The following is a 26,148-nucleotide window of genomic DNA, read 5'->3' as shown; positions in this document are numbered from 1 at the left end:
CCTCGACCTGGGACAAATACAGCAGAAAGTGATAGTCAAAAATGCCAACTAAAGAAAAAAAACGTTGCAAGTGCAAACACCACATGCTCCGCACAGGTTGGGCTCTGCCTTCCGCATCTGCGGCCACCAAGTTGGCAGCTGCAGGCAATAGGAGCTGCCCTCCTGGGGTCAGGGAGCTAATGGTTGTAGAGCAGGATTTTGTTACAGATAACTCAGATTTTTGAGAGGCAGGTTAAAAGTGCTTTTGCTATTAGGCTCTCATTTCAGTTCTGGGGGACGGAGCTCTGGTAAAGATCATAGACATATAGGAGGGACACCCCCACACCACCCGGAGCACATTCCAGCAGCCTGGGCGGGGCCACAGCAGGGAATGGACACCTGCAGGAAGGAGTCCACTAATGTGCTCCATTGGCTGGGCCTGCCCTCAAATACTACCAAGAACACCATGAGTGCTCCCACTCGGTAGCTGCAGCCTTTCCCAGTGCTGAACCAGCCAGACTGGGGTGAAGACAAAAGAATATGCTAGGAAGCCATATTCTCTGGTCAGGGTTTACTGTGCTGAGTTTCCCCACCCCTCCCACTGCTCAACTCCTTCCCTCCGAAAGCCCAGCATGTCCTACCTGAGGAAGGGGTCGTGGGGTCTTGGAGTCCTGGTCTGTAGGAAATCCAGGGTGAAAAGCAAGCATGGGCATTTGAGCTTCCTAGTCCCATAATATTCTATTACAAGGAAAGCAGGGAAATAGGAGTGAATGAACTTGAGATAGTTTTTTGACCTTTCTGGACTTGTTCTCTGTTTTATAAAAGGAAAATGTGGACTAGATGAAGTCTAAGATCCCCCCCTTGAAGAGCTCTCCTTGCAAAAGAAGGTTGGAATGGCAAATAAACCAGGCCATTCCATAAGTGATTTGCCAATAATAAGCAATAATAGTTTTTTCTACGTGGTTAACTTTGTTCAACTGTATTCCTTTCAAAAGCAAAGTAGACGGCCCAACTTTATCCTGGACAGGAGCTCTTACTCCTCTCTGATCCCTTGGGAGGATTAGGGAGTACAGACAGGCTTACATGGAGGTGACTATATTGGTTTTGGTTTTTCCAGGTCACCTCTCATAGGGTCATAGGATGTTTGTAAAGGAAAACACTTTTGCTTAATTTTATTTTGACAGCATACCTTGCAATGGGCAATGTGCTAACAGTTTTTCATTTAACATCTTCTTTAATTCTTTCACCCACCATCTCTTGGAAATTTTACCTGCATCTTACAGCCAAGGGACTGAGGCTTGGCTAAGTGGTAATGTGCTCCACATCACAGCAGACGTAGATGATCAAGCTGACTTCAAACCCAGGCACCTAAAGCCTGAGACCGCATTTACTGCTCATCTCCTTAAATAACAGAAGAACAAAAGCAATCAGTCTTCTTGTTTCGTATTAGTAGACATTATGGAATGGGAGCTGTTGCCCAGCAATGCTCTGCACAGGTGTTCTCTGAGGGTTTTGGGGTGCCCGTACACAGCAGTTCATCTGAGCCCCGCAAGTTCCAAACGTGAGCACAAGAGAAACACTATGCTTCATGATACCAAAGCAAATCAACAAACAAATCTCTGATGGATTCAAAGGCCACTTTGAACTGATCATGCACCCTGCCTCCTGCAGCAGTGAAGGAGGAAAACCTACATATATGTTGTTCTTTGGCATATGGGACATGTTGGGGGCGGTAGTAAGATGGTTCTGGAACTCCAAACCTTGCACATTTTTTTGTTTGTTTCTTATATTCTTTTTTTTAAATTTATTTATTTTCAGCATAACAGTATTCATTATTTTTGCACCACACCCAGTGCTCCATGCAATCCGTGCCCTCTATAATACCCACCACCTGGTACCCCGACCTCCCACCCCCCGCCCCTTCAAAACGCTCAGATTGTTTTTCAGAGTCCATAGTCTCTCATGGTTCACCTCCCCTTCCAATTTCCCCCAACCCGCTTCTCTTCTCTATCTCCCCATGTCTTCCATGCTATTTGTTATGCTCCACAAATAAGTGAAATCATATGATAATTGACTCTCTCTGCTTGATTTATTTCACTCAGCATAATCTCTTCCAGTCCCGTCCCATGTTGCTACAAAAGTTGGGTATTCGTCCTTTCTGATGGAGGCATAATACTCCATAGTGTATATGGACCACATCTTCCTCCATTCGTCCATTGAAGGGCATCTTGGTTCTTTCCACAGTTTGGCGACCATGGCCATTGCTGCTATAAACATTGGGTACAGATGGCCCTTCTTTTCACTACATCTGTATCTTTGGGGTAAATACCCAGGAGTGCAATGGCAGGGTCATAGGGAAGTTCTATTTTTAATTTCTTGAAGAATCTCCACACTGTTCTCCAAAGAGGCTGCACCAACTTGCATTCCCACCAACAGTGTAAGAGGGTTCCCCTTTCTCCACATCCCCTCCAACACATGTTGTTTCCTGTCTTGCTAATTTTGGCCATTCTAACTGGTGTAAGGTGATATCTCAATGTAGTTTTGATTTGAATCTCCCTGATGGCTAGTGATTTCAAGCTTTACTACAAAGCTGTGATCACCAAGACAGCATGATACTGGCATAAAAACAGACGCATAGACCAGTGGAACAGAGTAGAGAGCCCAGATATGGACTCTATGGTCAAATAATCTTCGACAAAACAGGAAAAAATATGCAGTGGAAAAAAGACAGTCTCTTCAATAAATGGTGCTGGGAAAACTGGGCAGCTATATGTAGAAGAATATATATTTTTCTACAGCTATATGTAGAAGAAGAAACTCGACCATTCTCTTACACTGTACACAAAGATAAACTCAAAATGGATAAAAGACCTCAACCTGAGACAGGAATCCATCAGAATCCTAGAGGAGAACATAGGCAGTAATCTCTTCGATATCAGCCACAGCAACTTCTTTCAAGATATGTCTCCAAAGGCAAAGGAAACAAAAGCGAAGATGAACTTTTGGGACTTCATCAAAATCAAAAGCTTCTGCACAGCAAAGGAAACAGTCAAGAAAACAAAGAGGCAACGCACGGAATGGGAGAAGATATTTGCAAATGACAGTACAGACAAAAGGTTGATATCCAGGATCTATAATGAACTCCACAAACTCAACACACACAAAACAGACAATCATATCAAAAATGGGCAGAAGATATGGACAGACACTTCTCCAATGAAGACATACAAATGGTTATCAGACACATGAAAAAATGTTCATCATCACTAGCCATCAGGGAGATTCAAATTAAAACTACATTAATATATCACCTTGCACACTTTTAAACTCAAAGATCTGAGGTTGGTCAATGAGCCACTTCAGTTGTTGAATCGTCAACCATTACCCACTGGAGCACCATCAGGTCCAAATGCACTCTGGTCCTCAGAGAAGCAGGCTACATCTCCTGGCATCTGATCAGGTACATGATCAGAAAGGACACAGCTTTTTTTTTAAAGATTTTTATTTATTTATTTGACAGAGATCACAAGTAGTCAGGCAGGCAAAGAGAAAGGGGGAAGCAGGCTCCCTGCTGAGCAGAGAGCCCCATGCAGGGCTTGATCCCAGGACCCTGGAATCATGACCTTAGCTGAAGGCAGAGGCTTTAACCCACTGAGCCCCAGGCGCCCTGAAAGGACACAGAGAAGGCCCACCAGCTTATTCTTCAATGCGAGATTTCACCAGCTGAGGAGAGCTTGGGCATCGCAGTCCTTGGAGACATGAACACAGAAGACTGGATTCCCAAATATATCTTACATATGTATATATAATTTATCAAAAATCAATAAAATATTAATGTATATGTTCTGTTAGTACTATATTACATTTTACATATTATCTGACCCATTTTATATGTTCTACTTCTTTATGATTTCTTGTTGCTAGGTTGATCTTGACTCTTGATATTTTATTTTTTAAATTATAGTGACTATTTTTAGGATAATAGTACTTAAAGAGGAAGTCATCAAAATTATCTGATTTAACTTTAATTAATTTTTTAGTTTTAATTTCTTTTGACAATCCATGTGTCTGTCTTATTCTTTTATCTGAAATTCTCATTAAAACAACCTAAGGGGGGGGGGTGCCTGGGTGGCTCAGTGGGTTAAAGCCTCTGCCTTCAGCTCAGGTCATGATCCCAAGGTCCTAGAATTGAGCCCCACATGGGGCTTTCTGCTCAGTGGGGAGCCTGCTTCCACCTCTCTCTCTCTGCCTGCCTCTCAGCCTACTTGTGATCTCTGTCTGTCAAATAAATAAATAAAATTTAAAAAAAAACCTAAGGGACACCTTGGGCTTAATTATTTAGATTATATATTCCCCAGGTCATTGAGATATGCACTGCTAAGTTAAAAGAGAAACCATCACATTTTATGTAATAGAGTACCTTTAAATACTTCTTAAATACCCCTATAGTCAATTTCTCTCATTCATACTATAAGAATAACCTTTGACAAATTTTGATGAAAAATAATTCCTTGTTCTCCTGCATTTTACAATACTATCCCTCAATTTCCTGTTCTCTCTTAATTTACACTGAGCTGTTATATTCCTTACTTTTTCTATTCTTAAAAAAAAAAAAAAATCAGTTACTATCCAGCAGATGGCACTGTTAGCTTATGGAATCTGGGAGAAACTGCCATGTAGTTTCACTTAGAGACAAGATGTGTATAATACCGACATCAGTTCACCCAGTAGCTGGGATCCAGTTCATATGATGACCTCTTTCAACACTGAAAATACAGTTAATTTATGATTTAGAAATATCAGTTACTGGTGATGATTTCATCACAAATAGATTCTGGTTTACAATCCAATAAACACATTAACAGAGTAGTAAGTCATCCCAAGCTTCCTGTTACAAAAAAACTGCTAATGAAGATAGACACATCAAATTTTTGACAATAAAATAGGTAAAATGGCCCATTCTATGATTTTTCATTTGGATGCTGTTACAAGTCTAGTAGTAGACCCTAACAGAATCTATTTGCTGTCTGGAGACATGGCTGTTTCAGTAGATTGTGGAATTTAGACAGTACATAGGAAGAAATTAGATAAATCAACATATGTTGTTTGCTCTCCATCAAAAGCATGTATTACCAGTACCGGGGCTGATACCCTTGCCAAAGTATTTGTGTGAATCAACAAAAACTTGCATTATAACAACAGATTTGCTTGGACAGAAAGAGGGTCTGCATCACTGCCATTGAGAGGCCACCACTGTTAAAACCACATGAGATCTGCCTGGTGAAGACTGTTTGGGGCAGGCATAAATCAGTGGAAGTCACATCTTAATGTCTGGCTTGTTCGTTTAATTAATTACTATACTTTGTGGGACAAAGACTCCGGTATTTGCAGCCTGTACTGCATATGTTTGATTTTTAGGTGTCTTAAGCCAATATGGAGTCTGATCTTACAAAGACTTTTATTTGGACTCTGTGTGCTGCCTTAGGGTTAGGAATGTAGTGCTCTTGTTGAGAGGAGGTGAGCTCTCAGAGCAGCTTTTTTCCAACTCTTAGTGATCTTCTCTTTATCAGAGGAATGCCACAGATTTCCTTTTAACTCATTTTGCTGGGTGCGTGGGTGGCTCAGTTTTAAGCATCTGCCTTTGGCTCCAGTCATGATCCCAGGGTCCTGGGATCAAGCCCCACATCCTGCTTCCTGCTCAGTGGGAAGTATTCTCCCTCTCCCACTCCTCCTGCTTGTTGTTCCCTCTGTCACTGTGTCTCTCTCTGTCAAATAAATAAGTAAAATCTTTAAAGAAATAGATAAACTTATTTTGCTTAAAAATTTAACTTAAAATATTTTAGCATTAGTTGCAGAAAATGTTTGAATAAAATTCTAGTTTTGGGGGGCGCCTGGGTGGCTCAGTTGGTTAAGCTGCTGCCTTCAGCTCAGGTCATGGTCTCAGGGTCTTGGGATCAAGCCCCACATCAGGCTCTCTGCTCAACAGAGAGCCCGCTTCCCCCGCTCTCTCTGCCTGCTTGTGATCTCTGTCAAATAAATAAATAAATAAATAAAGTCTTTAAAAAAAAAGAATTTAAAATTCTAGTTTTTATGTCTTTTTATATATTTAGCCTATTACAACAGTGACCAAGATTGAAGTTTTTCTGCATTAAACAACCCTACACAGAGATCTCAATGACTGGCTGCTGTGTAACCATCTCTTTCCTTCTTTTACCTAGTATAGATAGCTCAGCTAATTCATCCAATAAAGATGCGTAATTGTCTCCATAAACCAAGGACTATTAACTGTGTTGAAATCAAACAGTGGGGTTTAGTATTCCAAATAAACTAAAAAAAAAAAAAAAAATCTCCAAATGAAACAAAACCTAATTTTGGCATCCTATCACTTAGTGATATTTTGTACACTTTACTGTACACAAATTTATTTATCAAGGATTATCCATATTTCTAATAACCTATTATTTATTTAACTTTTTGTTGATCTTTATATCCTGTCATTAATGTGCTAAAAGAACCTATTCTGGAACTCTTGGAACATTCTAAAATAGACCCCAAAATGGAATGTTTTGTAGTTTAAATTACAAACCAAGGTGATTCCCCCAGATGTGTATCTTGGTTTACCATGATTCCAAACCAAACTATCTCATTTAAAACTATTTGTGCTGGGGATGCCTTGGTGGCTCAGTGGGTTGGGCTTCTACCTTCAGCTCGTGATCTCAGGGTCCTGGGATGGAGCCCTGCATTGGGCTCTCTACTCAGCAGGGAGCCTGCTTCTCCCCCATCCCGGCCCCCGCCTGCCTCTCTGCCTACTTGTGATCTCTCTCTCTGTCAAATAAAGAAATAGAATTAAACAAAAAACCCAAAAACTATTCGTGCTATTGGGATGCCTGGGTGGCTTGGTGGGTTAAGCGTCTGCCTTCAGCTCCGGTCATGGTCCTGAGGTCCTGGGATTGAGCCCCACATCAGGCTTCCTGCTCAGTGGAGAGCCTGCTTCTCCCTATCCCTCTGCTATCCCCCTACTTGTGCTCTCTCCCTCTGTGTGTGTGTCAAATGGGTGAATAAATTTTTTTCTTTAAAAAAAATGTCTACTCTTTTATTCTCTTTTGTTTTTGATGTCACAATTTACCTTTTTACGTTGTATATTCATTAACAAATTATAGTAGTGAAAGTTATTTTCATACTCGTTTCCTTTCACCTTTATATTAGTCAAGCAGTAACACAACATCCTATTACAGAATTAAGAGTTTTCTGAATCTCGCTTACAACACCTTACCAGTGTGTTGTATATGTTCACGTGTTCATGTTACTTAGAGTCTTTTCATTTTAGTTTGAAGATCTCCTTTCGCTATTTCTTAAAAGGCAAGTCCTGTAGTGATGAACTCCCTCAGCTTTTGTCTAGGAAATTCTTTGCTTCCCCTTCATTTTTGCAGGATATCTTTGCCCAACAGAATATTCTTAACTGGTAACTGTTCTTTCAACACTTTGAATATATCTGTTGATAGCCTGAACTTTTTTTTCTCTAGCTGCTTGCCGGGTCTTTCTCTTTGAATTTTGACAGTTTAATGTGTCTTGGAGAAGATCGTTTGGAATTGAAATAATAGGTTAATGGATTAGCTTTATGAACCTGGATATCCAAGTCTTTCCCCAGGTTTGGGAAGTTCTCGGCCATTATTCTCTTTAAATAAGCTTATTGTCCCATTCTCCCTCTCTTCTCCTTCTGAATTCCAATTCTGTTATTGGTTCTTTTCATGGTTTCCAAGAGGTCACATAGGTTTTCTTTGCACTTTTTCACCCTTTGTGCTCCTCTGATTGGGTTATTTCAAGTGTCTATCCTCCAGCTTCCACCTGACCAGTTCTGCTGTCAATGTTCTTTATTACTTGATTTCACTCATTGAATTCTGCTGCTTCAGAATTTGTTTGGTCCTTCTTGTTATTTTTGTTAAATTTCTCATTTTGCTCATGTATTGATTCCTGATTTTGAATTGCCTTTCTGTGTTTTCTTCTAGTTCAAGGAGTTTCCTCAAAACAGCTATTTTGAATTCTTTACCTGGTGGATTGCATATCTCCTTGTCTTTGTATTTAGTATTGGAGAATTATTATGATCTTTTGGTGATGTTGCTTCCCTGATTCTTCATATTCCTTGGGGGTTTGTTTTGCTGTGTTTGCATTTGAAGCAGCAGTCATCTCCTCTAATGTCTACTAGCTGCCTTTAGATGGAAGATACTTTTTGTTTGTCCTGTTTTTATTCTGGTGCTTTCCCTGCTCTTGTATGAACACATCTGCTCCACACATCTTGCTCCCTCTTGTAGCAGAATTCTTAAGTCTGTATATCTCCTTTTGACCTCACAACTTACCAGTTCAGCTGACAGTAACATCTTTTGTTTTCCAAATGTGGCAAAAGAGCTTAAGTTTGTGGTTTCTCCCATACCTGCGGACACTGGCTTGTTTTCTGCACATACCCCATCCATGCAGCTTGCTCTTGCTACTGCCCTCGAAGTCCACACAAGAAGCTGGCTGCAAAGTGGGGGAAGGTGTGGGTTTGGCACTTGGGGCATTAGTGCTGCCCACACACCAGTTGAGGGAATCTCAGGTGACATTTTCCCAATGATTCATGAGTGGGCTTCTTGCTGAAGTCTAGAATGCTGTCAGCAGGAACTGCATCCCTTTAATGCCCTTTGATATGGTTATCTCCATTTTTCCAGATTTCCTCCCTCCCTGCCTTGGAGCTCTATCTACTCTGGGTGATACTGGAGAAATGGGTTTCTTTAGCCCCAGCCCACACAGCTGGGGAAGCTGGGTACTCACTTGCTCCTCTCCCTTTGCTCCTGTGGGAGGGATCCCGAGCCTCCTCTTTCTCTAAGTTGAGCTGCCTTGCGGAAAGGGGTGAGGCAAGAAATTTCCTCTTACAAATGTGTCCAAATTCATTTGTTTTGTTGGTGCAAGGGAGTACTGGGATTTCTTCTCTGGAAACCCAGCCTTCTACCAAAGCTCACTCCTCAGTGGGTGTCTGCCCACTTCAGTGTTTTCCAGGTGTTCCTGGACTGCAGCCAAGAGGTGTTAGAATCATTTCACAGGTTCCTGTCAGTCCAGAGACCACATGCGGATCTGCTTATTACATGATACACAGGTGGGGAAGACTCCTCCTTGGTCCCTTGGACAATTGTGCTCAATCTCACAGCTCCCACAGAGGTACTTTTGGTCATGGCTAGATGCTGAATTTTAGGTGCTGAAAGGGCGATAACAAGGGATGTCTTATGCTGCTATGATGTTAAGGTTCACTCCCCTGTATTTTTTTCTCTGAATTACAAAAAAAAAACTTTTAATCTTTAGGAAAGAACAGTACAAAAACCCATGTATATATTTTACTTAAAGACCAAATTCAAGTTTCACCAATTGTTCTAATAATGCCCTTTTAAGAAGGATTCTTCAAGGGTCATGTAGTTTACTCACATGTCCAATCTTTCTAGTCTCCCTCAATTTGAAACAGTTCGATTTCCTGGACTTTGATTACCTTGGGATTTTGAGGATTATAATCTACTTTGCAGAATGTACTTCAATTTTGCTTTTCCTAGTATTTTCTTGGGACTAGACCCAGATTATCCATTGGCTGGATTGTCACTGTTATATTGAGTTTTCTCACTGCGAACATGACATTGCTTACAGGTGGCCCATGCTGTTGATTAAACCATTACTGATAGGGTCAACTTTGATTAGTTGATTAAGTGGGAGTCTACCACGTTTTTCTCTTGAGTTATTTTTTTCACCTTTTATATTTAAATATTTTGTAGGGAGATACTTTGAGACCATATGATTCTTCATCCATTAATTTTTTCTAGTATCCACTGATACTTAGCCAAACTCACCATTACTGTGTTAACCACATGGTGATTCCTCAGTTCTTTTTTTTTTTTTTTTTTTTTGAAGATATTTATTTATTTATTTGACAGAGATCACAAGTCGACAGAGGCAGGCAGAGAGAGGGAGAGGAGGAAGCAGGCTCCCCACTGAGCAGAGAGCCCGACGCCGGGCTCGATCCCAGGACCCTGGGACCACGACCCGAGCCAAAGGCAGACACTTTAACTCAGTGAGCCACCCAGGTGCCTCAGTAATTCCTTAGTTCTATCATTTCCTTCTACATTTATTACACTTGAAAATAACCAAAAGGCTGAGAAACGATCCTTCTACATTTATTGATATTATTCTCTAACGAAAAACATATTATTTCCCCCCATTTATCCATTTGTATTAGTATAGACTCCTGGATTCCTATTTTGCTCAACGTTGTATAATTATTTCAATTCTTATATTGTCACAGAATCTGCTAGTATAAGTCCCTTTGTTTTTAAGCCATGTCCTTTTGACACGGTCCCACTATTTTTTAGCATTTCTTTCTCACACAAAAAATGTTCCCGGCTCTTCATGTAATGTTCCTGAACCACTCTTGGAATCAGCTATTTCTCTAAGAACTCTGGTTCCTTTTAGTGAAGAATGCAGAAAATGCATTTAGAAACCAAAATGCAGGAACTAGCTATATCTATTTCTACTGGTTTTTTGCTGCTGCTATGCCATCTCTAGTGGACAGAGCTAAGAAATGTGTCTGTTTACTTCCATATGTGCACTTTCAGATATTTACTTTTATCTATTAATATTAGAAACCATAAATCCACATTGGTAACAGTGCAACACCACAGTATTTATTCCAATTTCCCTTATCTGCAAACTAAGCTCTCACTCAATTCAAAGGAGCCTCACACAACAAAAATCCTAAAACATATTCCTTAGAGTAAATCCTATTTCATAAATCATTTAACACTTACATTACAAATAAAATGCAATCATTAGTATCATCCTTTGAAATTTTTAATTTTTATTAGATTTATTTTCTCTTGCAATTTCCCCCACACTGTTTTTGATATAACTTAATTGGGCTAAGTTTATTCAGAAATTCTCTCTGAAGTTTACACTTTTAAAGTATACTTTCCAGGTCTTTACTTTTCCCTTCCCACAGGCACTTCTGAACAGATACTGAGTCATTCACATATAGTCCATTTCTGTCAAATATTTTTACATCTTATAATATTCCTACAGATTTTGAAAAATCAAACACCATGATGATTCATTATTCCTTCTAAGTGACTGATTTTGTTTAGAAGCTAGAATGACTAAATTTTTACTAGGATATATTCATGTGTGATCTTTTTAATTAATCTTTTTTTTTTAAAGATTTTTTATTTATTTAACAGACAGAGATCACAAGTAGGTGGAGAGGCAGACAGAGAGAGAGAGGAGGAAGCAGGTTCCCTGCTAAGCAGAGAGCCCGATGTGGGGCTCGATCCCAGGACCCTGGGATCATGACCTGAGCCGAAGGCAGAGGCTTTAACCCACTGAGCCACCCAGGCACCCCCTTTTTAATTAATCTTAACCAGTTCACAGTGCTTCCATAACTTTTTTTTTACCTGAAACTGGAATGAAATAATAAATAAATACCGAACATACATTATTTATCATCTGATCCAATGCCACTACTCATAGGTATTTACTTAAGTGAAAATCTGGGTCCACAAAAAGACTTCAATGGAAATGTTCACAAGAGGCTTATTCATAATAAAAGTTGAAAATAAGTCAAATGACCTTCAACAGGGCGCCTGGGTGGCTCAGTGGGTTAAGCCGCTGCCTTCAGCTTAGGTCATGATCTCAGGGTCCTGGGATCGAGTCTCTGCTCAGCAGGGTGCCTGCTTCCCTCTCTCTCTCTCTGCCTGCCTCTCCATCTACTTGTGATTTCTCTCTGTCAAATAAATAAATAAATAAATAAATCTTTAAAAAAAAATGACCTTCAACATGTGAATGCATAAATAGGTTGTGGCACATCCATACAATGGATTATTACTCAACAATAAAAAGTAGCAAACTACAGATGCATGCAATACCATGGGTGACCTCAAAAGCACTTATACAGACATATAAGATTATATAACCCATGATTCCATTTACATGACTTTTTAGAAAAAGTGAAACTGTAGGGGCAGAAACAGATCAGTGGCTGCCAGATCTGTCTTAAGCATGATGGTATTTACACAATTGCATGTATTTGTCAAAACTCAAGGAATACACTTATAAAATGGTGAATCTGATTTTAGTAAAATTATACACAACTTTTTTTTTCAACAAAGACTGTCTTTTTCCCACTGCACATTCTTCCCCCCTTTGCTGAAGATTAATTGTATAATTATGGGTGAAAGGACTTGCTCTGTAATAAAAAGCATTAAAAAGCCATACTAATTAAAACATTACTTTTGGCATAAGCATAAACAAAGAGTTTAGTGAAACAAAAATCAGCAGCTTATCATGGTACAGAGGATGTTAACATCTGCTGGCTTAATAATGAAACCAAAATAACATGACAGTATATATCTTTGGAATATGTGGAACAAGGGGTCAAGCATTGACTGGTTCTGTGCAGCATCAAGATTCTGTCTCTCTTAAATGTTTCTACATGCCTATTTTTCCTCAAGCAGACACTTTCTCATGGCTGCTAAAAGTCCCAGGTCACCAACCACTGAACATGATGTTCTCCTTTTACAAAATCCCACGTCGGGCATTTATTTGCCCACTTGGATCAAATGTGCTTCCCAGGAATAAATGTGAAGTCAAGGGATATGGAATCTTCAGGAGATCTACTAGTTCCTATGTCATGAGGGTAAACTGGTTACTAAAGGAAATAAAGGTAAGGGGTCCTGAACAAAAGTACCCTCTACAAATGATAATTTAGCACCTTACGTTTCATAAAGATGGTACTTCAAACTTCAATCACATGGCGATGAGACCAGATTATTCCTTTGGGAAAACCTTAGATCCTTATCTCATACCTTATCTAATCAAACAGTAACAGAGAGACAGATCAATGGATAATTCAATTTAACTTAATGTTTATTTCACATATTTTAAATATAAGGTATACATGAGATAATGATTTTTTACTAAGTGCTTTTCTCATATAGATGCAAAGAAAGCTCAATGAATTAGACACTCATTTCATATAATGTAATAACAAATGGGTTTTTCTAATGGTTAGGCTCACTATATGGAGATTTACTGAAAAACAGCCACCCCTGAATCAGTTTCTCACAACATGTCCTCTCTGGAGGCTAATGAATGTTAGTATTTCTGAATTAATAACTCTTCAAAAAGGTACACATGTAAGTTTGTTAAACCATTTTCAGAAAATCCCAACTCAACTAATTTAATTAGAAAAAATTTTTCTCATATAAAGAAGCTCTAGGGTTGGTTGATTCACCTACTCAAAAGACACTGCTGACCCAACCTCTTTCCAGCTTTGTGTTCTGCCATCTTCAGATACTACCTTAGGATCAAAAACTACTATCAGATATCACATCCAGACATAAAAATATCCAGGATAATCAAAGGGCTTTTTAAAAAAAAATCAAATATTTGTTAGCCTCTGGAGAATCCTGCTTTCCCATACTTCACTGAATATTCTTCAGAGTTTCTTCTCACTGGCCAGAGCTGGGTCAGACGCTTATTGTAAATTAATCATTAATCAGGATATGTTTTTCAAAATTAGGTGAGACCATGAGGATCTAATGTATTACTGGTTAACTAGAGTTAATAACAGCATAGTATATAACTGAAATTTGCTGAGAGTGGAACATAAACGTTCTCACCAAAAAGGCGGGGTGTGGCTGATAAATTTGTGAGGTGATAATTGCGTTAATTAACTTGATGGGGGAATCCTTTTACGGTGTCTTAAATCATCACATTATACATTTTAAATATTTTACAATTTTGTTTGTCAGTTATGCCTCAATAAGCTGGAAAAAATTAGGTCAGACCAATCATGATTCATTTCCTGAATCTTCTACTGGCATAGAGTGAAGAACAGCGGAGTAGGTAATCAAAAGTCTGCAAAGCTCCAACAAATCTGCTGCAAGTCATATAATAGCTAACACTTGCAGCACTGTATGCAGTGTTTTAGTACTTTGTATTTAACAACTTCCCTAGTCCTTACTAGAACTCCATGTTAGTAGTGTAATGGCAGTGTCACCATTTTGCAAAAAAGAAATGAGAAACAAATGTTAAAGGATTTGTCCCAGGCCACACAGCTAATGTGCTGTGTGGGACCTGAGCCTAGCCAGTACACTTTCAGAGTCCATGCTTTTAACCACTGTTAAAACAGTCCACAAACTCTGGTCCATAAGCTAAATCTGGCCAAGTCTGTTTTTCAATGGCCCATGAGCTAAGAATAATTTTTTACATTTTTAATAGGTTGTAAAAAAAAAAAAAGTGACAGAAAGCACATGTAGCCTTAAGGTTAAGGTATTTACTATGTGGCCTTCTACAGAAAAAGTTTGCCAATCCTTGCACCATATCATGGTTGCCAACATATACTTTACTAGAAGTAAAGGCAAAGAACAACATATGGCATGTTGCTATACACATAGTTCCCAGGTTACATCTAACTTGGATTTGGCACACTCAAACCTACTTCAGTTCACCAAGTAAACATTTCAGGGATGGGGTTGCTTTGTTAATGAACACATTTTATGGTGGTAAGTACAATGAGCTTACTGTTCACAGCAGCTTTCTTAAACTCAGAGTAGTGCTAAACATGAAAAATATATACCTGGCCTCTGTATCTCCCATGTTACAACTTAAAAATCTTTTCTAAAGAAAAAAATTTCTGTATTTTCTAAATCCAGTTTCCCTCAATAATAATTCTCTGAAATACAATAAAATATGTTTTGCTGTAAGCTTTCAGAAAACCATGTGCTTACATGGTTTCAGTCTATTAGTTTACCTGAGGTTCAATGAGAAAATACCTTTTGGTAAAGGCTTTTTAAAATTTGTTGCAATCTCAAGATTTCTTAGCTCTGATTTCTCCAGTTATAATAAGTTTCATTTGTGGATTAGGTTTCTAAACACCAAGATGTTGACAGAGATTTCTACTCTTGTGTGAGTTCACCAACACACAGTGAGGGCTGACCTCTCAACAGAAAGCACCCTACATCCTACTCCATAGAGAGCATAGAATACAAAGAATTGCCATGGAGACCATTAAGTGTCAGACCAGAAGTGAATTACATCATTACACTCACAGCCCACTGGCCAGATCTCATGCACATCATCCTACTTGCTCTCTGCCCAGTTTGGTAAAAACACTGCCGGGTATCTCCCCTGTATGGTCTACAATGTAAACTGAAGGCTGACTTTTGGTAGGACTTCCAACATTCATTACAACCATAGGGTTACCTCCCTGGATATACTTTCTGTCAGGCCAACAGTTCTGAGTTAAAGCAAGACGGCTTCACCATCCATCTTTACAGTGTTTTTCTTTTGTGTACTCTCTGATGTGTGGTGAGAGTTGCTTTGTGGCTGAAGGTCTTCCCACATTCATTACATTCATAGGGTTTCTCCCCTGAATGAATCCTCTTATGTTTAGTGAGGGTCGAACTATCATAAAAAGATTTTCCACATTCGTTACATTCATAGGGCCTCTCTCCTGTGTGTGTTCTCTGATGTACATTGAGGGATGCCCTCTGGCAAAATGTTCTCCTACATTCTTTACATTCAAAGGGCTTCTCCCCTGTATGAATTCTCTGATGTTCAATGAGCTGTGACTTTTGGCAGAAAGACTTGCCGCATTTGTTACATTCAAACGGTTTCTCTCCAGTATGAATCCTCTGATGTTTACTGAGGGTTGACTTCTCCGAAAAGGTCTTCCTACATTCTACACATTCGTAAGGTTTCTCCCCTGTATGAATTCTCTGATGTTTGAGGAGGACCGACTTCCCACAGAAGGTCTTCCTACATTCACTGCATTCATATATCTTCTGCCCTGTGTGAAGTCTTTGATGCTTAATGAGGGTTGACTTCATATGATACATCTTCCCACAGTTGCTACATTCATAGGGCTTCTCCCCTGAGTGTATTCTCTGGTGTACAGTGAGTTTTGACTTTATACTAAAGGACTTGTCACATTTATTACATTTATAAGGTTTTTCTCCTGTGTGAGAGCTTTGATGCACAGTCAGGTCTGACTTTTGGGAGAAAGATTTTCCACATTCACTACATTTGTAAGGCTTCTCCCCTGTGTGTGTTCTTTGATGCTGATGGAGGGCTGAGTTCTGGTAGAATTTTTTCCCACATTTAGCACATTCATAGGGTCTCTCTCCTGTATGAGTTCTTTGATGTACAGTGAGGGTTGACTTCTGGTAAAAGGATTTCCCACATTCATTACATTTATATGGTTTTTCTCCTGTGTGTATTCTGTGATGTATTGTGAGGTTTGACTTCCGGAGGAAGGTTTTCCCACATACATCACACTCGTGGTATTTCTCACATTCTTCACTCATGTGAATTCTAGGATGTTTCTTCCAAAGGACTGACTTTTCACAGCTTTCCCCACATTCACTGAATTTATAGTGACTCTTCCTTGAGTAAGTTATCTGACGTAGCATGTGGTTTGACTCACTCCTGAAAGTTTTCTGACGTTTATTATAATCACATAATTTCTCTCCTGTGTGAATTTTCTTATGTGTAATCAAGAGAGCATTACTGTGGGAGGTTTTAATGCAATCATTATATTCAGGCAGTTGTTCCACAGTGTGAATCTTTTGTTGCTGAATAAAATTCTCATTATGATAGAAGATGCTCTCATTTTTATCAAATTCATCAAACTTTTCTCTAGTATGAGTTTTTTCATGATTAATATCAGGAAGCAATTTCTTGTAACCATTGCCATCATCAGATTTCTTTCCCGAATAGCTTTTATTAATGGTTAACTCTGACATATTTTCTGAACCAATTGCATCCAGATTATATTTACGTGGCAATTTTATGGAAGGAATAGAGTCTATGCACAGATTAAGTGTTTTCCTTAACACATTCTCTTTCTCTGTAGTCACTTTTTTGTTATTGATAAATGCATGTTGCCATAAATGTTTGTCTTGGTTTTCTTTGCTCTCTATTACGCCATCAACTTTCAATTCTTCTAGAAACAAGAAAAACATACCTTATGAATCTGAAATGACTACTAATAAAATTGGTCTAATACACTAATACATTCCTTTATGCACCCAGCCCTTTGGTTTTAGAGCTGGTCTTTTGGGATAAAAGTAAAGCTAAATCAGTATTTTCCATTCTCTCTACTTTTCTGAGTAGCTGGTGAAAGAGATGACAACAAAGCAACCAATCAAAGATACTGTGGTGGAAGAGGGGAAAGTAAAATTGGCAACAAACACACACATATTTATTTGGTCCTTCACGAATATTCACTTCAAAATGGATAGGAGTAAAATAAACATTAAAAAATGAAAATAAAGGATTCACTAAGAGTGGATGAATCACAATGGGCAGGATTCACAGTAAGATATGCTCAATTATAAGATTATATAATAAATGTGATATGGAAAACATGAAGACAAGATTGTTTTTCAAAAAAACTGCAAGAGGAATGAAAGTGTTTGGAGAGAATGAATTAGAATCTAGGTGCTGATTTTGTTAACCCTACCTCTGAGAGATAGCCAGAATTTCATGACTTTGCACACTATATTACCTCAAACCTAGTCTATGGGGTATTGTTTTTCCTAACTGGTCTCCTTGTTTCTACTCTCAACTCTCATGGCAATCGGCTTCCTGCATCTCCCTCCTGCTAATACAAATTCCATGAGATCAAGGAATCTCACCACCAAGGAATTTTACCATTGCTCTATCTCTTTCATTTAAAACATGACTGGCATGGAGCAGTGCTCAATTAATACTGGTTAAACTAATTTTTTAATTCCTGAAAACAAAAGAAGTCCTTGAAAATGAAGGGACTATGAAGCTGAGACTGCTAGAGGAAAGAAACTAACCAACATAAAATATTAATATGACATGGGAATAAATTTCAAGGTACAAGTAAAAGGGAGTAAACTCCTAAAAACCCAACCAAAAAAGAGAACATGTATGTGTGAGAGTGTATCTGTGGGGAATTTAGGCAAGCAGGCTAGGAATCCTTAGTCATTTCCAAACAGAGCTTCTTGAAAGAGATTCTTAAAAACACTCCAAAGATGCATATACTTGAAACAACCACCTGGAATCTAATGGATTAGTCATCTAGGTAACACTGGCTTGCAGATTCTTTCTCTAACACCCATGGTGCTTCTTGCTCTAACTCCAAGATCTCCTCTGGTTTGGTAATGCAATGTCCTGATAATGAAAAATGATACAGGACACAGGAAAAGCTGCCTGATTTTAGGAACTCAGAAGAAAAACCAAAGTCCAGCTTCAGGAGCTGCACAGTGAAGGGACCCAATGGAATGTTTCAGTGTGGAAGTGAGAAAAAATAATATCCCTGGTGTCCAAACCTAAGTATCATTAAACTCTAAAAAAGATCCACATGCTTTGGTAGCAACAAAAAGACATGCTGATGTTACTCAGAGAAGTTGCATACCTAGCGAGAGAAAGATGTTATAGTTCTCCAGCATCACATCCCTGTACAAGGTCCTCTGATCGGGGTCCAGTTGACCCCATTCCTCCTGCGTAAAGTTTACAGTCACATCCTCAAATGAAATTGATCCCTGTAACACACATATCTAATCAACCAGAAGTGCTCAAAACTATATGACAGAGTAAATATATTAGGAACAATCCTTTACCATGTTTACTATTGAGTTTATTAGAAAAAGTTTATACAGGAGACTTACAATAGTCCCTGTTTTGTTTTATATGTGGAGGGAGAAAGAGAAATAAAATAATAATAATAATAATGTAATAAAATAATAATATTTATATAAAATAATAATAATAATAAAATAAAAATTGTAATAATAATAATAATAAATACATACAGGGATGCCTGGGTGGCTCAGTCGGTTCAGTGTCTGCCTTTGGCTCAGGTCATGATCCCAGGGTTCTGGGATCACGTCCCACTTCGGGCTCCCTGCTCGGTGGGGAGCCTGCTTTCCCCTCTGCCTGTTGTTCCCCCTGCTTGTGCGCTCTCTCTTTCTCTGACAAATAAATAAAATTGTCAAAAAAACCTCCACACAAACACATACAAGCCCAAAATATACATGAAAGTGTCCTGGTTTCTGTGGATATTAAAATACATAAAACACAGTTCCTACTTTCAGGAAGCTTACAATCTCATATGGATGCAAACTGAATTAAATAATAGCAGAAGATCAAGAGAGAACTAAATTTGGAGCTTAAAGATATAAAATGCCCTAACCTGTGGTAATTCTGGCATTGCTCATTTAGACAAGAGTTCTTCAAAGTATTTGATAACTCACCCTTTTAAGAGAGGAAAACTTTCAAGCATCAAATTGGCACAAATCTGTGGCAATACATAAATATGTCTGACTCTCTATAGGAGATCCATACTTTGCATGGTACTAACATGCATGAATTTCAGTTACCACAATTTATTTAGTTATACATAAATTTATGTCTGACTCTCTACAGGAGGTCCATACTTTGCATGGTACTAACATGCATGAATTTCAGTTACCACAATTTATTTAGTTATAACAAGAGTCCCCCAACACCACAGATTTCAGTTACAATGGTAACTATGAGTAATCACATAAAGTACAAATTTTGTTGCTTGTTCTTCAATTCGCAAATCACTACATAAATAACCAACATCATGAACAATTATCAATTGTGTCATTTTTTCAAAGTCCACCAGTGACTGATCACTGCACATCTGTTACTCAGTCCACACACAATCAAAACACATGTTCCTTCCTTGTCTCCTGGCAATATGTCATCTTGCAAAAACAGTTAAATGGTGTGCAAAAGGGAACTGAGCAACAAAGATGAAAGAGCCTCAAAGAAATGAGATGTGATTACAGTAGAAGTAAAATGCAAATCAAATATAAATGGACTTTTAGAAGAAATACCTGACTGGGAAAGTTGATACTGCCTCCATTTGAGACACTCTAGATCTACAACCCACGGATCTTAATGAAGAGGTCCTTAGTACTAAATATTATAGTATTTTTTCATTTTTATACATTTTTTAATGTTTTGACAAATATTTTTAAAGATCACAGAACAACTACCACCTTCCCCCATGATTAAGATCACTTTGCATGATTTTGGTGTATGTGCCCATTTTTATAGCCCCACACGACAGTACAAAGAGAGCTGCCCATGGGTTCCATGCATGTGTCTGCATACATTCAGTAAATGGTATATACAACCACCAAATTAACCTAAGCTCCAAGTAGATAGTGCTCTGATTGATGGGCTGAGGAACTAATTGAAGGAATGTCAGACCACTCTGGGCATTTGCCACTCTTTATAAGCACAGCTGATGGCTGAAGGATAAACTAGATTTTAAAAAGTGTTTTAGGGAAATGCTTCAGGGGCTCTAGCAATGCCAAGTCAGCCAGAAAGAAAATGGATACTGAATTTGTTTTAAGGCAGGTCTTTGATGAGAGATCATGATGATCTAAATCCATAGTATGGGAAATCTCCACTTGAAAAATCAATAGTCCGTTAAGGTTGCCTATATACTCCCTTGCTGATAATCTAAAAGGAAATTCACCAGGTTGTATCTTTTCAACAATTTCCTTTATAAATCCTTGAAGTTAGTTCTTTCACTAAGGAGAGAAAACAGATAAAGAAACAGCATTCTATATTTCTGAATAACTCACAATAGCTACCTACATGAATCAAACCAAGTCTTCACATATAAAAACAGACAATGAAGTTTCACTAGAAATTTAAGAACCAGTAACATAAAAGACATTCACCAGATGAAGTGAAAAACTGAGTAAGAAAACAAAACTATATAATTATTATGATTCCAAGAATAGGAAACTACTGTTTTTAAAGACACTGGAGATTAATTCTACTCAAAAGAACATTACCTCACCTCACCTCCATTGGCAAACAGAATAAAAGGACAGGTAAGGCTGTGGAAAAACTGGAACCCTTGTGTACATTGGTGGGAATGTTAAATGGTACAGCCACTATGGAAAACAGTATGGTGTGTCCTCAAAGAATTAAAAATATAATTACCATATGTTATTAGTTTGCTAAGGCTCCCATAACAAACTACCACACACTAGATGGCTTAAACAAAATAAATTTGTTTTCTCACAGTTCTGGAAGCTGGAAGTCCAAGATCAAGGTGTTAGCTCACTGAATTCCTCTTGTCTCTAGAAATTTCAATCCAACTACCTTGGAAATTACAGAGACCAGATAACTTAGTCATGTCTAAATATTGAACCTGTTTATAAAACATTTTTTAAAAATTTATATTAAAAAATGATTCCAGGTGTCTGGGTGGCCCAGTTGGTTAAGCATCCACCTTTGGCTCAGGTCATGATCCCAGGGTCCTGGGACTGAGTCCTGCTTTAGGCTCCCTGCTCAGCAGCAAGTCTGCTTCTCCCTCTCTCTCTGTGATCTCTCTTGCTCTCACTCTCAAGTAAATAAATAAAAATCTTTTCAAAAATAAATTTAAAAAATTAAAAAACGATTCTGATCACTTCTATAAAACATGAGATGTGGGAAGAAGGGACAGTAAAACCTGCAAAAGATCAAGTCAGGTCTAGAAAATAAAAATTCTTGATGTTGATGGAAAAAAGACAAATATAAACCTATGTTAACTGTTTCCAGGAGAACCAACAGAAAAAAATAGAATAGTGAATATTCAAACCACTGGAAGAAAGAAATATAATGAACAGAGAAAAATTAAGGAAAGGAAAGAAAATGGGATAAATAAAAATACAAATAAAGATGGAGAAACTAAAAACTAAACAACAGTGACCACAATAAATATAAATGAGTTAAATTCCCAATATAAAAGGAATATCTTATGTCATGCATACAAATAATCCAGCCAAGTACTGTTTACTAGTCACATGATCATAAAATATGTATATATTTATATATGTATTTCTTTATATACACAGCACATATATATTAACACATATGTATGTATTTATACATACAACACAATAGATCGCTGTTGTATCTTCTTATAGGACCTGTTATGGTTAGTTTTATGTGTCAATGTGGTAGGCTACAGTATCCAGTTATTTCATAAAACACTTATTAAGTGTTGCCATGAAGATATTTTATAAATGTGGTTGATATCTACAGTGGGTTGACTTCAAGTAGAATACCCTCAATAATGTGGGTCGGCCTCATCCAAACAGTTGAAAGCCTTTATGGGCAATAACTTAAGTTTCCCCCTAAAAAAGAATTCTGCCTCAAGACTGCAGCATTAAGTCCTGAGTTTCCAGTTTGCTGGTTTGTTCATCAAATTCCAGATTTGCCAGCCCCCACAATCACATGAGCCAATTCCATAAAATGAATGTATACCTATGTGTATTTATGTCTGTCTACATTATATGCCATCTGTACACACACACATCTGATTGGTTGTTTCTCTGGGGAATACTGATACAGGGCTTACAAAGTATTTATTCTTCTTCATCATAGTTTTTTTCTCCATTCTATCTCCTGCCTCTCTCCCAAAAGCCACCAGAAGATGAAAGAGATGAGGGATGGAATCCATCTAGAAGCTAAAGCAGGACCACATGCCTAACAACACCTTGATTTCAGACTTCTAGCCTCCAGAACTGTGGAAGAATAAATTTTTGTTGTTTTAAGCTACCAAATTTGTGGTAACTTGTTATAGCATCCACAGGAAATGAATATACCAACCCTTTGCAAAAACCATCTAGAAAATCAACAATTTGCTTTGCTCAGAAAGACTATATCTGATAGGCAATAGCTCTCACTTAAATAAGCACAACATTCAGAGTTTGAATTTAAAATTGAGTGGCTGTCCATCCTTTGAAATAGTTAAAAATCCACAGAATATTAAATCAGTCAAGAAAAATAATAAGGTAAGAATTATAATAGACCAAAGATAATCACATAAGGATAAGTTTTCCTAAAAGGCAACAGGAAAAGGACAATACTGTAAAGCAGACAAAATAAACCATTAACTTGAGGGGCACCTGGGTGGCTCAGTCAGTTAAGTATCCAACTCTCCATTTTGGCTCAGGTCATGACCTTAGGGTCATGAGACAGAGACCCACATGGGGCTTCATTATCATTGGGAGTCTGCTTGAGATTCTCTCCTTTGCCCCTTCCCCCCTCAAATAAATAAATACACCTTAAAAAAAAATTCAACTTGAAACAACTAAGTTATGCTTTGGCCTTCTGCTCTCTGTACCACTATAGAGCAATCAGGTGAAGATGGGCAGCATTCATCTCAGACTTGTTAATTGAGATTATCAACTACCTTACTTTCAGGAAGACAGAGAATTTTTTCAGACTTCAGGCCAGGAAATTTTTGTGTCCCATGAAGAACACACACACACACACACACACACACACACACACACAAACAACTTTTTATTTTTATGGTCAAAGCATTATCCTTTTGGACAGAGTATCAAAGATAAATCTGCACATAATTCTTATTATAAAAGTTACTGTTACATAATATAAAGTATAATATATATATATATATGTTACTGGAAAAACAATTACAATTATCTCCACATAATTAACATGTTGACCTTTCCTTGCTTTCAATCTGTTAACTCTGTGTTGACTCTGTATTTTTCCTTGACAGTTTATTAGTTTTATCTTCATTGTTTTATGCAATGGAAAACAATGTGAGAAATGAAAAAGAGCTCACCTGGGATTTATTCTTTTTCTGTTCTTTTGGGGAATGTACAGAGAAGGTTGAATGTACAGCTATGGGAGAAGTAAACAGTAGGTCATGTGAGATTTGGCTGCTACAGACTTTTGAGATTCAGCTCCTAAAACCCCATGCCCACCAGACAGTTAAATATTACCCTGTAGGAAAACGTTCTTTGGCCCCTGAGAGTCAGCAAGAATCATATGCAGGGTGAATTCACATGTATGACTCTGACAGGAACTGTAGAACTTGGCTGAACAATTTTTCACTGGGTTAATTTCCTAATGATTTAAATTTTTCATTTTTCTTTTAGAACCAATCCAGTACTAATTTAACAAAGAGATCAAAAGACAAATAGTTATTTTTGATTATCAATGTTGTTGGAAAAGTACTCAAAATATTGTTTACTTACATTCCTACTGAGCTGCTTACCCTTAGAGTTAGAAAATCACTCTGCAGAAAAAGATGAGGTTGCTTTACTGACAGGCCTACTTTAAAAACTTTCTCACTAAGTTGTGATAGAACCTGGTGGATGACTTACATCGTGGTTTTCTGGTGCTGGCACTGCTGTTAAAAACTGGGTGACTCTGCGCAGGCTACTTACACCCTCAAAGTCAAGACTTCTCAGCTCTGAAATTAAGCAGACACAGATGACCCTATTCTATGCCTAGAAAGTCAGGGCAGATGGAGCAGTAGTGTACCTCTAGAGAGACAAAGAGAGCTCAAAAATCTAGAAAAAGTGGGTGGAGGCTGAAGGCAGAGTATGTTTACTAAAGACAGGAGACAGAATTCCTTCCATTGTGCCTACAGATCTCTCCCTGCAGACCATGCAGACCCGAACCCTCTAATGATTTAATATTTTCCATACAACCTGCCCCTCACCCACCACTCAGTGTCCCACTCACCTATCTTTTCTGAAGCTTGGTCCAGACCTTTCACCATCATAGTGAGGCCCTCTGGATGTGATGATAGTGAGGCAATGCTCATTCTGAGCAGAATAAAGAACTGCTACTGCAGACTATGCAAACCTGGGACCTGCTCCTTTCTAGCAGTTTCCTGCCTCTGCTCTAAAGCTGTGGTTGAGAAGTCTGAGGTCAGAGGAGTGACCTTCAAGGTGAGATTCCTGTTCCTGGAGCTTCCTCCTTCCTACTTCACAAAAGCTGCTTTCTTCCAAGGGAGCTGGAACCTAGGCTTAAAAGACAAGACCATTTATTTAGAAGTTTCATTCAGGGATCCAAACTCACTGAACTTCTCTACCTAAACTCTTAATGCCACTGAGGATGCTGAAAGTTGGACAATAAGTTGCAATAAGGGGAGGTGAACCATGAGAGACTATGGACTCTGAAAAACAATCTGAGGGTTCTGAAGGGGCGGGGTGTGGGAGGTTGGGGGAACCAGGTGGTGGGTATTAGAGAGGGCACGGATTGCACGGAGCACTGGGTGTGGTGCAAAAACAACGAATACTGTTATGCTGAAAAGAAATTAAAAAATTTAAAAAAATAAGTTGCAATAAGTTCTGCAATCTGATCCAAGGGCTCTGACATGCCAAGACATCCCATAATGCATGATCACAAATGAGATTCAGTGCTCACACACTTTGGGGTTGCTTTCTTGGGTCCTAAAGAAGGTGCTGTGAGAAATACAATGCTGGTTTTCGACTGGGTTGTCCACCAGAACTGTGAGACCCTGAGTATTTTACTTGAGGCCCCAGAGTTTCAGTTTTCTTGTCTGCCAAGACTGAAAACAGTTACATAAAGGCTGTTATTAGGATTAAATAAAATTTAGCCAACGAAAAGGAAAAATACCTTAAAAACCTTAACAGCTAATATTAACTAAGCTCTGCCCCGAATGTTAAAACTGTATACGTATTTTAAAAACGTGTGTAAAAAATGTTAAACCAGAGAACAACCCCATGTGGGACATAATATTCTTGCTTTACAGATGAAGAAACCTAGTCTTACGTACCGCCCTCATCTTGCCAGCAGTAATCAACTTACACTCGGCTCCACCAGGATCCAAAGCTCTGGCCCCCTTCCCGCAGCCACAGGCGACACCGCGACCCCACCTGGACGCCGGCCCCCACCGGACGGAGGGACCCAGCCCAGCCGTCCCTCCCGAAGCCACCCCCCACTGGCCTTCAGCTGCCCCCCTCCCCACCGCCGCCCCCGCAGGCCCTCGCCCACCGGGTCTGGGCTCACCCGCCGCTCCCACTTACACAGCTCCAGCCCCCCTCTAGGATTTCCACCGCCGGGCGGGGAAACCCACGGAAAACACCTGGAGACCGAAGTCACACATGCGCACAACGAGCCTCGGAGACCATGGAAGACCCTTTCCCCGAACCTGCGCGGTGTGAGGCAAGGAAACGTAGAACTACGTTTCCCATAAGCCCTTGGCACCACGCCCCGACTTAAGAGTTTCCCCTGGAGGGCCGAGGTCGCTCTCGGGGCCTCTCCCAGGGGCTTGCTGGGTGGACCTCGTTCTTTCTGGCCAGCAGGGCA

General features: G+C 38.9%; 2 protein-coding genes across 2 annotated transcripts in view; both read right to left on the bottom strand.

The window, feature by feature from the left end:
- BMS1 (BMS1 ribosome biogenesis factor) overlaps positions 1 to 1,383 on the bottom strand; it is a 50,666-nt gene extending 49,283 nt beyond the window's left edge. Inside the window, exons 1-2 of the mRNA XM_004749698.3 lie at positions 1,250 to 1,383; positions 621 to 717 (exon numbers count right to left, since the gene is read on the bottom strand). The gene's annotated coding sequence lies outside the window, so the exon portion shown is untranslated. The remainder of the gene's footprint in view (positions 1 to 620; positions 718 to 1,249) is intronic.
- An 11,505-nt stretch (positions 1,384 to 12,888) lies between these two features.
- LOC101677642 (zinc finger protein OZF-like) lies at positions 12,889 to 18,876 on the bottom strand. The gene is made up of 3 exons (XM_013054763.2): positions 18,828 to 18,876; positions 18,431 to 18,557; positions 12,889 to 16,987 (listed from the first exon to the last, which is right to left on the bottom strand). Exons 2-3 carry the CDS (start codon positions 18,462 to 18,464, stop codon positions 15,315 to 15,317), a joined length of 1,707 nt encoding a protein of 568 aa, XP_012910217.1. The 5' UTR covers positions 18,465 to 18,557; positions 18,828 to 18,876; the 3' UTR covers positions 12,889 to 15,314.
- Between the last annotated feature and the right edge of the window lie 7,272 nt (positions 18,877 to 26,148).

Source organism: Mustela putorius, unplaced genomic scaffold, assembly GCF_011764305.1.
Source record: "Mustela putorius furo isolate JIRA1106 unplaced genomic scaffold, ASM1176430v1.1 tig00003909_pilon_pilon_pilon, whole genome shotgun sequence".
Classification (NCBI taxonomy): domain Eukaryota; kingdom Metazoa; phylum Chordata; class Mammalia; order Carnivora; family Mustelidae; genus Mustela; species Mustela putorius.
Note: the sequence above shows the minus strand (reverse complement) of the source record. Positions and strands in the feature narration are given on the sequence as shown.